Genomic DNA, 17,837 nt, shown 5'->3' with positions numbered 1-17,837 from the left:
CCGAACTAGTGTCTACGGGCTTCACCTCTGATCAGTTTTATACATTTGTAGATGTTTTAATTACACATTAGTATAATTAAAAGGAATAATAGTAATTAATAGTCTCTTATTGGCCGAAACAGTGAATCATTTTGATTCAAAGCTTCGTTTCTCCCATCACTAGTGAACACCATAGACTGTAAAATAGGTGAACACACAGTAATAGGACTGCCGCTGCTCCACCAGTCCACTAGATGTCGCTCAATCTTAGTAAATGCCTTGACGAAACCCATCGAATGAATTACCGGATTCAATCAGGGAATTGTAGTTTTTTTATATCTCTAACGGTCTTTTGATTAATCTTTGTTGTTTTATAGTTCTATATAGACATTAAAAATATATATATAGTTTTGGAGAGGTTAAGTGGCTCATGTATGTGTTTAGTGTGAACTAAAAGAAAGCTGCTCATCAGGACTGATCTGGAACCTTCCACACGCGCCCCTTCCGCGCTCACCCTACCCATAACCCACCGCGAAACGTCTCCTTTCTTTCCAACATGTCGAACATGTCCATGACAGAGGGTCCGTTAACCGTGCTCGGCCAGAGGACGAGCGGCGAGTCCGTTAGGACTCAGAACGGTGAGTCGTGTCATATTTACCCTCAATAAAACAAAGCGCGCGATAAACGGCCCGATGTGGCGATGATTTAACGGAAGCGCTGTGGCGGCCGGTGTCTCGAGCAGCACGTGCGGCTTAGAGGAATCAGTGTATGTAATACTGAATCTGTAACAAAAGACGAGTTCAGCCTTAAGCGCCGTGTCCTGGAGTCGTTTATAGGTGATTTCTGTGTTCTGCTTACTGTCGGTGCAGTGAATACGCTTCTTGAGGCGTGAGCCGGTACTCTGTGCAGGAGCAGCAGCGCATGTGTGTTACTCTATCAGACGAATGAATCATGTGAAATATTAAGTATGAGTGATGCCATGATGGGTAAAAGTGCTTGTCTGCACCACACGATACAGTAATGTGGAAGAAAGATATGTAACACATGCATATATGGACATACATGTAACTGTAAGGTGACTGAAGACTTCTTCTTTTGTGTGATGCAGCATCATCCACGCCCCGTTTATACTGCCATATAAGCCCACACTGCATAAACAAACACTTATATGACCGAGTTACGCTTCACTAACCGTTTGTGTTTTAACTATGCATTAAATTACACTGTAACGGTTTCGCAGTGCATGCTACACTAAACAAACATGTTGAGCTGAAAAGTTCAATATTCATGTGCTGATATGGTTTATGTGTTTCAGTCATGGCCGCTGCGTCCATCGCTAACATCGTCAAGAGCTCTCTCGGTCCCGTCGGGCTGGACAAGATGCTGGTGGACGACATTGGAGTAAGTTTAAACACGTTTCTCTGTCTGTCAGTGATCTTCACCTCTTTCCTGACGAGCCCACTACGTTTTAGATCAGGGAGACACTTCCGGTTTGAAAAAGTAACAGTAGTACCTTGTAGTGTTTCAATCAGTGTTTCAACGGCGGAAAGACATCACATTTGTAAACAATGTCACGTAGCATTTACCTCAGAAAAGCCATTCAGTGTCCACAGCTTGTTAGTTTGCTAGAGAAATGAACTCTTTCGCTTAATATATGCACTGTATTAACCTATATATTCATTATATTTTACTTAATCTGTTAGTGATGTCTTGATTATTTAATGCAAATAAATCTGTCGTGAAAATGACAGTCACTTTGTAGAAATGATAATATTTCAACAACGATTTGGAGTAAAACATAATTTTATAATTAGATTTAGAAGTTACTACAAAAGCTGCCTTACGTGCAGTTTGCATACAATTTCTTTGAGTGTTGATTATTATATCTAAAAATAAATAGCGATTGAATTTAGGCTAATAGTTTGGGCTCAGTTGTTAACCTTTAATATTATAGTAGCAGAGATATTTTTTTTTTATCCTTAAGAAACTTTTAGTTTTAATTTAATATATTAAAGACAGAGACACAATTTGTTCAGTAAACCACTGTGTAATATAAAAAATAAAGTAATTTTATGTTTAGTTTTCTCCCCACCTGCTGTACCAAACCTGTACCAAACCGTGACTTCAAAACCGAGGCACGTACCGCACCGTGAGTTTTGTGTACCGTTACACCCCTAGTTCGTACTGTTGCTTTTTGGATCTAGTCCAATTCAGTGTTGGATGGCTGACCCTAGAGTTGTCAAAAGTACCGACTTCGGTACCAAGTCAGTACTGAAATTTTAAAAATGTGACGCTTTGAGCGCTGTTTATTTTATTTTTTTAGTGTAAAGCTGCTTTGAAACGATATGTATCGTGAAAAGCGCTATACAAATAAATGTGAATTGAATTGAATTGAATAGTGAACCGTACCCAGACCACCTCCCGAGATGGTCTCGGTTCGGTTTAAAGGGGTCTGAAATCGTTCGGACTGTTCACATACAGGCCAAAAATCACGAGAACCTCGCTCAGACCTCTGAAAAGGACGAAGTGTGTAAACACCCTTACATAATACAGACATTTATTACTACAGTTTAACACGTCTATAATAGTGCTGCAGAAACAATCATAATAATCATCAGAATTATTCATAGTCTGTGGTAGTGATTTGTAAATGCTTTTATACTTTTAATTTTTGATATTTGAATGTCTTTTCTGAGTTAAATGTGACGTTATGTGACTTTATTGTTCAGGTGTTTTATTGACGTCTTTCTGCAGTTGAAACACTGAGCGATTACATGAGACATGATTATTTTTATATATCAGAACATTCCTTCTGATGTTCATGTGTATTTGCTGTTGTAACTAGTAGTAAAGAGGAAGAGATGATCAATTCGTAAGATGCTACAGTGATCTGTCACGTCACATTAAAGAACGCCAAAACCACATTTATTGTTTGAATTAAGTTATAAATTGGGCATCATTTGGAAGCTCAGACTTTTTGCACCAAATGTAAAGCACAAAGCTTATTGTGATTGTTGGATGGGAGGTGTGCTTTTCAACTGAAAACAGCACAGACTAAAAGATCTTGTTCATCACATGAAGATCCATTGTTGTCAGTCCAGATCTAGCGTGTTTCCGGTTCCTTTGCTAATGCTGGTGGATGTGTGTTTCAGGACGTGACCATCACCAATGACGGGGCCACCATCCTGAAGCTGCTGGAGGTGGAGCACCCGGCGGCCAAGGTTCTCTGTGAACTGGCAGAGCTGCAGGATCAGGAGGTTGGAGATGGCACAACATCAGTGGTGAGATGTTTCTTACTTCAGATGAGTGTCTATTATATAAAAACTCTTCCTTCTGGGCTGTGTCAGTGTGTGTAGCTGTGCTAACAGGACACAGAAGCTGTCTGTCTCCGGCTGCTTCCACACGTCTGACCGTACGTTAGACCGTGTTGACTGGATCTCAGAAGGACTGTGTTGTAGAAACCACTCATCTGTGTGTGTGTGTGTATAGGTGATCATTGCCGCTGAGCTGCTGAAGAGTGCAGATGAGCTGGTCAAGCAGAAGATTCACCCCACCTCCATCATCAGTGGATACAGACTGGCCTGCAAGTAAGAGTCACTTCCTGTGACTTATTGTTGAAGCATGATTCAGCAGGACGTTTGCATTAATCTATGTTTGCTGTGGTTTGTAGGGAGGCAGTCAGATACATCAACGAGAATCTGACCATCAGCACAGATGACTTGGGCAGAGAGTGTCTCGTCAATGCTGCCAAGACCTCCATGTCCTCTAAGATCATCGGAGTGTATCCTCTGTGTTGTGCTGTTTGCTGTCCGCTGTGTTAATAAGGAATAACTGTGTTTATATGTATATGTGTTTGCTTTCACGCTTGAATGGATAAAAACACACAAAATGATGCCAAACTGCCAGAGTTTGTTAATCAAAGAACAAAAGAAGAAAATCTGAATAACTTTTGTAGCTTTAATAAAATATCATCTATATTTTAATCTAAATTATGCAGTGAAGATAACTGCTTTGATTCTGGATATTTCCTACCTGGTAGATCAAATATTTAAAATACACCATCTTTATGTTGTTTCGGAGATTAAATGTGAAATTATTACAATATAAAAATATATTAAATTTTAATGTTAGGTGTGATTAATCGTGATTACACACATGTATGAGATAAACAGGCATATAAGATGTAGCTTTAAATGTTGGCATACAAAGTTAATGATATTAATATTTAATAATTGTATAAGATACAGTAAAAACAGCAATATTGTGAAATATTACAATTTAAAATGTTTTCTATTTAAATATATTTTAAAATGTTATTTATTCCTGTGGTGTAATGTTTACATACACACAGGTTTATATACATAAATACTTGCGTGTTATATTTATTTCAGAAAATTGTTATTGGATTGCCATCATGGTAGCGTTCAAAAAAAATTATATTATGTTACAAAGTCCACTCCATGGTATCAAAAAAGCATAATACTGTGATACTTTTATTGACATTTGTAAGTCTTTAAGTAGCTTTCCTTGACGCTGTGTTAGTGATGCTGATTTTTTTGCTAATATGGTGGTGGACGCTGCCCTGGCTGTGAAGTTTGTTGATGGTAAAGGTGTGGCTCGCTATCCCATCAACTCTGTTAATGTGCTGAAGGCTCACGGACGCAGCCAGAAAGAGAGTTTCCTCGTCAACGGATATGCTCTGAACTGTACTGTGGGATCACAAGGTCTGTTCGTGCACTGCTTGTTTCTTTGCATTTGTATATGCTAGTGTGACTGAGCTAAAACGTCTTGTATTTGTTTAGGAATGGTAAAGCGCGTGCCCAATGCCAAGATCGCCTGTCTGGATTTTAGCCTGCAGAAAACCAAGATGAAGATGGGCGTTCAGGTGGTAATCAGTGATCCAGAGAAACTTGACCAAATCAGACAGAGGTGAGGTCACATTATGTTCCCCTCCTCGAAAACTACACGCATCTGTGCTGTTTGGAGTTATACATGCGTGTAGTTATAACTGCCCAAAGTCACATGCGTGTCTTTTATTTTATTATGCCAAATGTTTGGGGTCTGTAATATTATTCAACATTGATAATAATCATAAATGTCTCTTGAGCAGCAAATCATCATTAGAATGATTTCTGAAGGATCATGTGTCACTGAAGACTGGAGTAATGATGCTCAAAATTCAGCTTTACCGTCATAGAAATAACAGAAAACTCTTATTTTTAAATTGTAATGATATTTCACAATATTACAATTATTTACTGTATTTTTAAATAAATGAATGCAGCCTTAGTGAATGGTTATTTAATTTAAATAAACGTTTTTTGTAATAAAATATTAATATACTGTGTGTGTGTGTGTGTATAGATAGATAGATAGATAGATAGATAATAAAATAACACGGGTGAGTATAAAAGACTGCTTTAAAAAAAAAATCATACTTACCCCAAACTTTTGAACAGTACTTTATCAATTAATTAGTTAATATCCGTGTTTATATTGCATGTTCCTTTTTCAAATTGCTTGAAAATCCACCTGATCAGATGAGCTTCACTTTGAAACACCGTGCAACAAGCTATATCACAGCATTTTGATAAGGGCACAAAGCCACATACACTTTTGATTTTAGTTCATTTTACAGATACTTTGTCAAAGCAATATCGCAAAATACAACGTAAGAAACCTTTTGTTATTTTCAGAAGTTGAAAATTTTTCGGCCACCAGTCTGGTAACTGATTGGGATTCGCTCTCAAGCTATCACTGTATGATTGATAATAGCACCATTTTAATTCTGTGCCTCTCCTGCATCTGTCTCTCAGGGAATCAGACATCACGAAGGAGCGCATTCAGAAGATCCTGGCGTCGGGGGCAAACGTGATTCTGACCACCGGAGGCATTGATGACATGTGTCTGAAGTACTTTGTAGATTCTGGAGCCATGGCTGTGAGGAGAGTGCTCAAGAAGGACCTCAAACGCATCGCCAAAGCCACTGGCGGTCAGCTGACTACACTTGATTTATCTTCCCTTAAGATTAGATTCAGCCTTTAATTTTGATGAACAATGTTTTCACTCTTCTCTTACAGCCACTGTTTGCTCATCTCTGTCTAACCTGGAGGGAGAGGAGACGTTTGAGGTGGCCATGTTGGGTCAAGCGGAGGAGGTGGTGCAGGAGAGAGTGTGTGACGACGAGCTCATCCTGGTCAAAAAGTGAGATCATGTTCCTTTTCTCTCATCAGTACCTGAAGGACAGAGCTTATCACTGATATTAACTCGATTCTGGAGATAAATGTATAGGATGTCTGCCTGTTACCTCCTTCAGAGATTGAGTGATATGTGTCAAAATCCACACGGCCGGTACAGTGAAAGTGTGGCGCCAAGCTGGGCAGTTCGTACATAAATTTGTGTGTATTTGACCATTTAAACACTATTAGCAACGCAAAGAGCTTAATTTGGTCTTCGTGGGCTGTTTGTGAGGCGGCTTTAAATCCAAGCGCTCACAGAGTCCGCTAGTGCTGAATGGTTTAAAATTGCTTGAATGTTTACATTGGCAAGACTTAAAAAGAGAATATATCGAACAATATCCATATTTAACAAGTTATGAAGTGAAATATCTAGCTTCCGCCAGACCGCCTTCCGTATTCAAAGTACGAAGAAAGGTGAATTAGTGGAATGACTTATGAAATTCTGTTTAAAATTTTGGAAAATCTGGTGAGTCGTGGAATTTTAAAATAGTAGATTCCAGTCCTGGAAAAGTTTTGGAAAAGTATGGAATTTGATTTTAGTATTTTCCAAGCCTGGAAAAGTATGGAAAAAGGAAAACAGGGTATGGGAAAAATATTTGTGTTTCCAGGCTATTTCCCCTATTCAGTTTTCTGAAATATAGAATTAAGAATTTCTAAAAAATAAATCTATCAAACAAGCAGAGTGATTTCATGGCAAAAGTTTAGTGATTCTCAGACACAACTGAATGAATTCAAAGCGCACATATTCATTATGCAAAACTGTTTGTCTTTACTATAAGCCAGTCTCTTTTGAACTTCACTAATCACTAAAACCAGCAACACATTACAGTATCAAACCGGTGTTTCAGAGGTGAATATGTGTTGGTTGTAAATAGGGCTGCAAAAAATGATTATTTTGATAAGCGATTAATCTAATGATTATTAGAACAGTTCATCGACTAATCGGTGATTATTTCACTGATTTATCTGTAAGTTTGATATTACATTAATTGCGTTACAGCGCCCCACTGGTCAAACTGCGATATTGCAGGCCCTAAAAATAGAACATTTGATTTCCAAAGGCTATTTGACAACAAAAATATTTGTCCACAATTTTTTGTCCACTTTGTCAATAATGTCGACTAACCGTTTCAGTCCAGGTTATAAAGCGTTTTAGGTTTCTTCTCATCATGTAAGCACATGTTATCACTTTGAGAAAACCAGTGGGAAAATTCCTGAGAAAATATTTACAGATGATTGTACTATATACCAGATATAATGCTGTATAATTAACCATTTAAGTTAAATAGGGTTTGAGAAATCTACAGAGAGGTTTGGAAATTTGAGTCTGGAAGAGTATGGAATTTTGAAATTGAAAATGTGTAGGAACTCTGAATAAATATGCACAGAAAGTTTTGGAAAAGTCATGGAAATTTGTTTCACAAATATCTATATAATGTTTAATTGATAATATTAGTTAAATTACAATACTTAGCAATCGGGCATTCAGTCATGTGACATTATTCTCTGTGTGTGAAGTAACGTTTGGCAAAATTGCAGCCTGTACTTATTATTAGGACAAATAGCAAGCAAATAGCATTGATAGTTCTTAATTTTAGTTGAGATATGCAATGATACATTTGAACATGGATTTTTATTATTTTACATGTGTACACAGACTTTCATGGAACATTAGGTTATGAATATTTGCCTTAAAAGTCAAAAATGAGTTGGTAAAACTGCATGATCCAGATGTGTGGGCTCATGTACCTCTCATTTGGCATGAATGCAAATGTTTCCATATAAACATAGTAATGCTAGAACTGAAATGTTGTTTGTGTGTATTTGTGTGTGCTTGACCTTAATTTCATTATGTAGCTTGCGTTGGATCATAAGTCACAGCACATTTAATGATTACAGTGTGACATGTATTCGGCACATTTTGCACGTAACTCCATTGCACGGGACCTTGTAGAAGTGTTTTGCATTGCAAACAACTTTGTTTTATTAACTTTTCCTTTCCCTCTGTGTATTTCAGCACAAAGGCACGTACGTGTGCATCTCTCATCTTGCGCGGGGCAAACGATTTCATGTGTGATGAGATGGAGCGCTCGCTGCATGACGCCCTGTGTGTGGTCAAGAGAGTGCTGGAGTCCAAATCTGTGGTACCAGGAGGTGGCGCTGTGGAGGCGGCGCTGTCCATCTATCTGGAGAACTACGCTACAAGCATGGTGAGGAGCCAGTCTGTCAGCTGCTGGGAACTTGTTTGTATTTTTACGTGATGTACATCAAGTCATCATGACATGTTACGTTATAATAAACTAACATGGGTAAATTATAGCTGATATATAAATGCAGTCTAAATGCGACGGGCAACAAAAGACAGTCAAGCTTTTATTGTCTGAATGAAGTTGAGAGCAGTTTCTATGGTTTACTGTGCGTGATTGCATGTATGAACACATTCCCATCTGTTGGATGGCTTGTGCAGTGGGAGACCGTGAGAGTCGTGAGAGGGAAAGGGACGGATAAACCGCTCTGCTGACAGCTGCGTTCATCCTGCTCAGAACAAACATGCCTAATTCATCGACACTTATTAACCCTCACTAGACCTGTGTGTGATCTGTTACAGACTATTTATTTTCTCCAAAATCCTTCTCCAAACCTTGAGAAGTTTGTAGTGACTTATCAGTAAACCTTTCTAGACAGACTGCTGTTAGCTCTGAGGTTAAATTAATCTATACATCAGTGAGATTTTTTTTTTTTTCACATTTTGATTGCTGAACTCTCAAAGAACAGTTAAAGATTGAAAGGGACAAAAATTTTTGAATTAAAATATCCAAAAACCACTAGAATAGGGTTATATATTTTGTTGACTTGTGTACTTACATTATCCCAAATGTTTCCAAAAACGTTTAAATCCAGAGAAATAAGCAATTTTAACCAGGATACGAAGCGTGTTCGTGCGTCACCTATCAATGACATCATACCCGCATTACCCTCGATTTGTAGAAATCATGGAAACGCCAAAGACGCTTTAATATATTGTTTTATTAGAGAGATGAGCAACTGTTTGGATACATTCATCAACAGAAAACTAATCATGTTATATAGCTCAACACAGTCTTATTGTTTAAATCTTGTTTTCTTGATTTACCACGAGTACTATGATTTACCATGACTAATATTGATCTTACTGCAGTGTGCAACAGGTGTCTCATAGTAGCCACCTAGCAAACACACAGAGTAGCATTATAACAACTTTCAACACACTCAAATGTATCTAATATGATAAACAGCGCTGTGTTACCTCATATACTTGACCGGAAGAAGCAGAAGCGCTCGTCTACGACATAATAAAAGCTCCACTGCTCTCGAGCCATGTGTCGCGCTCGCCTCTCATTAGCAATCACTCCAGCGGCCTCATTCAGCTCTTACATCACTCGGCCTTGTGCTGCTTCATACTACAGTAATGTTAATAATCTCATACATGAATATGATTTCTGCCCAAGTCCCGTCGGATTCTTTCCACTGGCTGTAGACGTGAAGACAACACCTCCCATGATTCTGTGAAATGAAGGCGTCATCAAGCTACACATTTGTTTTGAATAAGCGACCTCTAGTGGCGAATATTACATATTGTGCCTTTAACTATAATCTTGACAATGTTGAAACAGGAATTGTAGCAGAGTCTATTTAAATTTTTCAATATTCTGAAAATATTCTGGGGGGAATCAGGTGGTCACTGCTGCACTGTGTTGGTAATACACAGTAATTGTGCTTTTTAATAATTTGCTTGTGAAGTTATGATATAACTATTGTATGTGTGTGTGTGTAGGGTTCCCGTGAGCAGCTGGCTATTGCTGAATTTGCTCGCTCTCTGCTCATCATTCCTAAGACTCTGGCAGTCAATGCTGCACAAGACTCCACTGACCTGGTGGCCAAACTCAGAGCCTTCCACAACGAGGCTCAAGTCAACCCTGAACGCAAGAACCTCAAATGGTTAGTGTTGCTCTCTTCTCATCACACCGGGACCCTGATCAGGTCTTAGAAATATGACTGCACTGTCACACAGCAGACAAACATACAATCAGGAATAAAGATTGTGGTGTTTAGAAGTAAGGTTTTGGTTTAGACTATATCAGACTATAATCTGGAAAGTATATATGGCCAATTATGGATTAAACTGAGAGCCAATGCAGTTTAAAAATAGATGGATTACTCTGTTTAACCGTGTGTCTGCACTTAGGATCGGGTTGGACCTGGTAAATGGAAAGCCGAGAGACAACAAGCAGGCGGGAGTGTATGAACCCACCATGGTCAAAACCAAGAGTCTGAAGTTCGCCACAGAGGCAGCCATCACCATCCTTCGAATCGACGACCTCATCAAGCTCTTCCCTGACCAGAAAGAGGGCGGGCCCTCCTACCAGGATGCTGTCCAATCAGGCTCTCTGGAGGAATAAATCCAGCTGCATCAAATCATCAGTTGGCTGGTTCTGGTGTCACTCCGCTCAGCTTTGTATTTATATTTGGATCCAACAGATGAGCTGTTAGTGTAGAATGTGCACTTTGTTTGGGTCACTTATTTTTTGCTGTTAACAAGGCTATTGGTCATGTGTAATGTAACAAATGTTCCTTTTTCTGCCATTTCAAAAAACAATAAACCAGAATGGTGTAAAAAAGGAAAATTGTTTCTGACATTTTGTTAAAACCATATTAAAACCATGTATTGCAACAGCAGAAGCTGATTTTACAGTACATTTATGAATTGGTGCTTTTGTAGTTTAATATTTTAACTGAATGGACTTTATTAGACAAAGGCAATTAATTATTAAATAAATACAGTAAGACCAAAACAATCACCCCAGTTATGAATTACCTCCACCTCCTTTCAAGCTGCGAGTGTCTGAGCTGCTGCTTTCCATGCAGCAAAACTGGATGGTGATTTATACCATACTTTACATCATTTTATTATTTTTGTAATTGAGTTTTTCCATGAAAATAGCCTCAGATGCTGACATGGCATTAAATAAATTATACTGAACTTTACATAATTTTATTCTCCAACTTTTAAGCTGTTATTCACAAATAATCTCCCCTTCATTTTATTTTTCTTTTTCTCTCAGAGGTAGCATGAATCACCATCCACTTTTCTTCCATGGAAAATGGGCTGCTCTTCATGAAACTAATAACATTTTTCATATTTGGGTGAACTCTTCAAGAACTTAAACAAAAATCATACTGAACGTCAAGTTGTTTTGCTTTTCAGTAGTTAACTGCCTGGCCTCAGCTGGTGAAATTGGCCTTTTAACATAAACATGGCCTGAACATGACATTACAATGCCTGCAGTCTCAAATTTTGGCAATAAAAACAAATAAATATACAGCATTCAAATTCATCTTGTGAAAAAGGCATTTCCTGTACAGATGCTCCATTTGTGCTACTACTCGCTATGGACTTTCCATTGAGTCATATGAGAAGTTTACATTTAGACCGTCCCAGCAGTCTTGAAGACTTACTGACAAGTTGGATGTAATGAATGTAGTTACTTCCACTTAAAAAAAAAAAGTAACTTCAACCTTTAATTAAGCTTTCTCAGGCCAATGCACACTGACTAGCATCTCCATGGATCCAATGGCATATCTGGGCGTACTTGCTGGGTGTTATTCTGACTGCCACATTATAGTCCTTTTGTATCCCATCGACATCCACCCACTGGTGTCCAGAGAACACACCAATTACCTTCCTCTTCCACTTCCCTTTTCCTGCCTGATCTCGTAGCCTCACATACACACCGGCTCCACTTGATCCCTTCTGTGCGTCACAGTACTGGTACATTAGGTCGTTAGATTCCTCCAAGACCGAACAGAAGCGATAGACCACCTTCCCTAACTGGTCATTATCAAAACCAGAGAAGTGGATTCTTCCAGCTGGGATGTCCTTGACTACAGGAACAACACCTAACTCCATGAACTTCATCTTATGGGGTCGTTTGAGCTCCAGAAGGGCGTAATCATAGTCAGCTGAGACCTCCTCGCCTGCTCTCCTCATCCAACCGGTTGGTACTTGAGTTCGTTTGACGCGTGTCCACCGGAACGCTGGTTGTCTGGACTGGTCTGAATCTGTCTCTCGCCTAAAACGGTTCTTCCTTTTCCTCCTGTGTTCTCTAACTTGTCCTTCAGTGGCTACATCTCCTTCATTTCCCGCTTCACTTTCTCTCCTCTTTTCTCCTCTCCTGCCTCCTCGTTGGCGCCCTCCCCTGCGTTTGGAGCGAAGCTTCATGATACCCACTCGGAGCCTCTTGGTCCCTTTCAAATAGTCTTGGCCACTGTGGACACAGTGGGCGGAAGTCAGTACATGTCTTGGAGAAACCAAGATGCCTGAGCAACCCGTAGAGAGCTTCACTGATGCAGAAAAGGGGTAATTGGTGGTGAAGTGTTTATCTGTGATCACAAAGCGCCCGTCCATCCCGTATACCTGCCGTTTTCTGCGTTTAAGGTGTCCCGTCTTGCAGACAATGGAAGAGGACGTGTTTCTTAATTCAGTGACCCCTTCCAGTTTTATTTTGGTGAAGATGCGTGTTCCATTCTCGTAGATCGTTTCATAAGACAGTAGTCGTTCCAGCTCAGCAGGCCTCGGTTCTGGCAGCTTTCGCTGGCACTCGATCCCACACATCACTCCTGGCTCACTCGAGTCGTCAGCAGTGAATTCCGGGCTTTGAAGCCTCACTGTGCTTTCGTCCAGGATTACTGGGACTTTCATCGGTGTCAAGTGGCAGTCGTCTTCATTGTTTGGGATAGAAGCACCAGTAGAGACCAAAGATACAGCCACAGCCAGTATAGTCAGACTGAACCACAAAGATGCCATTTTTCTCTTCCTGAAGGTAAAGCAGACAAAAGTTCAGGAGTGAAGCTAAAAAAACATCAAGGTGCCAATCCAAGTCATTGAACAGACTAGACTTTAGTACTGTATTGACGTCTACTCTGACAAAGTGTCTCGATCGATCAGATTGCTGATTGAGTTTGCACGATCCATTCACACTTATACTCCTGATATCTGTACACAAAATTCAACTTTGGATTTCACTTTGGGGAGGGATAATGCAGGGCTACAAAATTTTGGTGTATTTGATATGGCAAATGAAAATTAAAAACAGGAGGAGGTTACTTCGACAATTGCAGTACACGGTTAACAGATGTCTGTTTTGCTGAAGAGAGGCACTCCCATTGACTATCTCTCATCACAGGAATTGATCATATTCACTAAATGTTCTGAAAGGATTAGTTCACTTCAGAATTAAAATTTCCTGATAATTTACTCACCCCCATGTCATCCAAGATGTTTAAATTTTAATTATGAAGTAAACTTATTCTTTAAGAACTCCCGCAATAATATTAGCCAACTGCCGAAACTAACGGTGAAATGTCACTTGTTGGTGTGTCGGTATCTTCAATGTCCTGAGGTAGCTTTAACAGCATCAATGCTAATACTTAGTTTATAATCAAAATATAGTCACTTAAACAGTCAGGCCTAGCGTTAATTTAGTTATTCAAACGTAAGAAGACATGAAAAAAAGAGACGTGTCTCAGTGTTCCTCCTCAGCAAAATTCAATTCAGCCACCACTTTAATGTGAAAAAAACATCAACACACTGTAAATTAATGATTTATTGTGCACTTTAGTTCGATTCATTTAATAAAATGTGAGTTTTCACAAGTGTGCTGAAATCATTGAGCTTGCGCTGCACTGACTGACAGCTTCTCTGATTACAATGGGAGAGCGTGGTGCTCGCTTTCTGTAATTCATTCATAAGAAAAGTTATTGTTTTTCATGAGATTTTGTGAGTACTTCACCTTGACAAAATGTATTTTTAAACCTACTGATTTTATAATGTTTAATATTTATTCAAAAGCGAAACTGAGTGAAAAACTATTACAGGATATGTCTAATAAATGCACAAATAAATGATCCTCTGCCACCATCTGATGGTTATAGTAAAAATTTGTCTTTTTTATTTTTTTTAATAAAAGTGTTTTCTATTCAATATTGGATTTCCTACATCTTGAAACATTTGGTTTTACAAATGGGGACGATCTCAGAAGGATGAACAAATAATTTTTGGTCATCACATTAAAAATAAAATTTTTAATGTGACCGTGCATATGGTCAACTGCAATGCTGACATATGAGAAGAGTAAAATTAACATGGTTTGAACAACCATATGCATTTAACTTGGTTCAAACCACCTCTGCAGGTCATAAAACAAATACCAAGTTTAAATACTGTACCTTCTAACAGTAATTCAGTAGTTCAGCTCAACTGTCAGTATGGCACTATGTCAAGGGTTCAAATACCAGGTGGTCGAACTACACTTCAACTAACTGCAATGCAGTTTAACTGATCTCGCTGGAAGTGAAAAGGGTTGAGCTGAGTAAAGGAAAAACTCTATACTTTCACTTTCCCTTAATCCCTCCCTATTTTCAGCTTATGCTACTCTAAGCAATGTCTGAAACTTTGTATTTTGACTTTATCAAATCGCTTGCTGTATTCCTCACTTGTAAGTCGCTTTGGATAAAAGTGCAAAATGAATAAATGTAAATAGTGTGCGAGGCCAGCAATGAAATACTGCAGATGGAGCTTTAAGAAGGATGTTATTGTACCCTATAAAGCCAAGAGGTTAGGACTGCAAAAGAAAGCTCTGTGCAACATGTTTAAAAATTAATGAATAAATAAAAACTAGGTAAAGTCTAGGGCTTTATAAAACTACAAATGAAACTACAAAATTATGAATGAAAAAAAAATTATATATATATATATATATATATATAAACAATACCAGGTTTGTTTTGCTTGTTTATAGGGCTGCACGATTTGGCCGAAAATTTCGTGCTAATATATTCATTTGAATAAAATTAATTATTATTATTATCATTATTGCTAAATAAAAATATTAAACCAAATAAGAATTATTACTATTGTAATAACTTTCATTATTAAAAATAAAAAATAGTATTTAATGATAAATATAACTATAATAAATAGAAAATAATATTAATATTTTTATTTTACAGAAAACTTGTATGGAAAACTGCGGGGTTACCTGTTAAACACGTAAGTAGCCTATAAATAAATAGAAAGCTCTAAGAATTTATTATAAAATATTATATTATTTTGATAAAAATCTGTGACTAATTTGTTTAATTTTTGTAAGGAGGTATGCCTGATTGTTGATATAAACTAATTTTGTATAATCAGAATATTTTAATGACATGTCGAAAGTTATTGAACAACAAAAACAAAAGAAGGCTTCCATATAGTGACATTAAAAATACAGACAAAAAATGTATGCTGGACACAATTATTGGCACCCTTTACTAATATTTGGTGGCAGAATCTTTGGCAGCAACGACAGCCTCTCAACGTTTCTTGTATCCATACAGAAGCTTCCCCCACCTGTCTGCTGGTGTTTCTCTTCCATTGCTATGCACTCAAACTCTTAGCTCTTTTATGTTTACAGGAGTCATTTTTCTACTCTCTCCAAAGGTTTTCAATGGGATTTAGGTCAGGACTCGTTGCTGGCCAGTTTAAAACTGTCCATCTTGTCCTTTTCAGCCATTCTTTGGTGCTGTTAGATGTGTTTTTGGGTCATCATCCTGCTGAAAGACCTCAAACTTAATGATCTGGCACTAGGTAACACATTTCACTTTAAAATGCTTTGGTAATCTTCTGATTTCATCATTCCTTTGATGCGTCCAATGCCTTCAGTGCCCCACAGTATGATGGGTAGGGTGTTCTTTTTTCTTATACAGCCTTCATTTTGTCACCTGTAAATAAACTAATGCACTGCATTTCCAAACAGCTCTACTTTACACTCTAAAAAAATCCATAAAAATAGGGCACAACTGTGTTATTGTACTGTACTGTACTAATTTGAAGGAATTTTCCATATTTATTTTTTACAGGTGTTTTACCTGTATTTTGAATTTTATACTGCATTGCGTTGTGTTTTAGAGTTAACGGAAATGTCCGTAAAATTGATGGATAATGTACTGTGATGAGCTGCTAGTACTTTTTTACAGATGTATTTCTTACAATGAGGAACATTATCCTAAAAAGACTGTGGCTTATCTAGGAAAGATTTTGTAAACAGTATTGTCTGTTTGTTCCTGTCTTTCAGTAGCGGTGTCCTTGGCCTTCACTCGTGGAGCCCTTGGTTCAGTGTGTGGTGTGTATGGCACTGGATGAGGATCAGCTTGAAGCTTTGTCGATGTCTTGCGTGGTTTTTTCCACAGTCTGCACCGACCTTCGCAGCCTTCTCTCACTGAGTTTCTTCTTGGCACCGCATCCTCGAAGTGTCTTAACAGTTTTGTGACTGTGAAACTTCTTGATAACATCATGAACTGTTGAAACAAGGATTTCAAGATCTTTGCCAATTGTAGCCTTTGGATATGTTTCTGGATAATAGCATTTCTGATGCTCTCAGACAGCTCTCTCATCTCCAACGTTGTGAAAAAGAAACTGTAAACAATCAGACCCTTTTTATGAAGTAAAACCATCAGGTCATGTGAACACTGAAAATTAAGCACAGGCGAGTTTTATTGTTTTTTTTTTTTGTTTTTTTTTTTGCTTCTTGTTTGTTTGTTTGTTTTTAAATAGGTTAATTTGCATTTATTTCTGAAGATATTCTAAATTCTGTACTTAGAATTCAGGGGTGCCAATAATTCTGTCCAAGTACAGCTGTATAACCCCACCCCCTCCCCCCCCTCCTTTTTTTTTTTTTTTTTTTCGTTAAGGGAAACCTGATTTTCCCTAATTATTAATTTCTTATATTTGCCTGCAGTGGGGGAGTTTAAATGTTTATAACTGTACAGTGTCTACTAATTAAGCCATCATTGATAAGAAAATTAAACATGAATTACACATGAATAACGCAGAGTCGACAGTTCTGTAGAGAGATGAGGATCGTGTTATTGTTGAATTTAAAAAGTAGCCTTAGTGAGAAAGGGCAAAGAAAACCGCTGATATTTCGGCATAATGTATAAATAACAAAGCGAGTAAACACTATTGTGAAGAGATATGGATTACTTGTCAGCCTACTGTATTTAACTGTCTCCGCCTAATTGGCACGTTTTGCGCTGCATGTTTCTAATTTACATGCAACATTTGAGAAGAAAAAAAAAAACATTAAAATACGTACTCACCCTCAAACTTTATGCTGAGAGACGAACACTGCGCAGCTGTGGACTCTTCTGTAACTGATCGGATGAATGTGTTGAGGAGCAGCGCGCGCTCTGCTGTGATGATGCGAGAGAGAGAGAGAGAGAGAGAGAGAGAGAGAGAGAGAGAGAGAGAGAGAGAGAGAGAGAGAGAGAGAGAGAGAATAACTATACACTATTTATTTGAGGCTACGGGCAGTTATTATAATTATACATGGGTTAAAGCGAGTAAGTTGATATCTCTTACAAATGTTTTACCAGTAATATCACACAATAAACAATAAAAATTGAGTTGGTATCTTCTTTAGACGGTCTAGGACGATTTCTATTTTGTTTAATTAACTGTAAAGTGCAATATTAGGAATATCGTCACATCACGCAACAACTGATTTTTATTTTTTTGACTGACCCTTTTCACAGACTGTG

The 17,837-nt window shown here is 38.1% G+C and overlaps 2 protein-coding genes across 2 annotated transcripts; one reads left to right on the top strand and one right to left on the bottom strand.

Moving 5' to 3' along the window:
- The first annotated feature begins 382 nt into the window (after window positions 1-382).
- On the top strand, window positions 383-10,882 carry tcp1 (t-complex 1). The gene is made up of 12 exons (XM_051880632.1): window positions 383-617; window positions 1,295-1,380; window positions 3,132-3,260; window positions 3,469-3,566; window positions 3,650-3,760; window positions 4,522-4,703; window positions 4,782-4,908; window positions 5,796-5,971; window positions 6,060-6,183; window positions 8,236-8,428; window positions 10,033-10,196; window positions 10,444-10,882. The coding sequence occupies exons 1-12, from the start codon at window positions 536-538 to the stop codon at window positions 10,655-10,657; spliced, it is 1,686 nt and encodes a 561-aa protein (XP_051736592.1). The 5' UTR covers window positions 383-535; the 3' UTR covers window positions 10,658-10,882.
- Window positions 10,626-17,515, bottom strand: LOC127505223 (inactive serine protease 35). Its single transcript, XM_051880633.1, has 2 exons — window positions 17,397-17,515; window positions 10,626-13,072 (listed from the first exon to the last, which is right to left on the bottom strand). Exon 2 carries the CDS (start codon window positions 13,060-13,062, stop codon window positions 11,791-11,793), a length of 1,272 nt encoding a protein of 423 aa, XP_051736593.1. The 5' UTR covers window positions 13,063-13,072; window positions 17,397-17,515; the 3' UTR covers window positions 10,626-11,790.
- Between the last annotated feature and the right edge of the window lie 322 nt (window positions 17,516-17,837).

The sequence above is a fragment of the Ctenopharyngodon idella genome, chromosome 22, assembly GCF_019924925.1.
Source record: "Ctenopharyngodon idella isolate HZGC_01 chromosome 22, HZGC01, whole genome shotgun sequence".
Taxonomy (NCBI): Eukaryota; Metazoa; Chordata; class Actinopteri; order Cypriniformes; family Xenocyprididae; genus Ctenopharyngodon; species Ctenopharyngodon idella.
The sequence above is the reverse complement of the archived record's forward strand: the minus strand, read 5'-3'. Positions and strand labels throughout refer to the sequence as shown.

Coding starts and splice junctions, on each gene's coding strand:
- LOC127505223 (XM_051880633.1), bottom strand. CDS start 13,062: ATGGCATCTTTGTGGTTCAGTCTGACTATACTGGCTGTGGCTGTATCT.
- tcp1 (XM_051880632.1), top strand. CDS start 536: ATGTCGAACATGTCCATGACAGAGGGTCCGTTAACCGTGCTCGGCCAG. Junction 5,972..6,059: donor CATCGCCAAAGCCACTGGCG/GTCAGCTGACTA, acceptor CTTCTCTTACAG/CCACTGTTTGCTCATCTCTG. Junction 6,184..8,235: donor GAGCTCATCCTGGTCAAAAA/GTGAGATCATGT, acceptor TGTGTATTTCAG/CACAAAGGCACGTACGTGTG.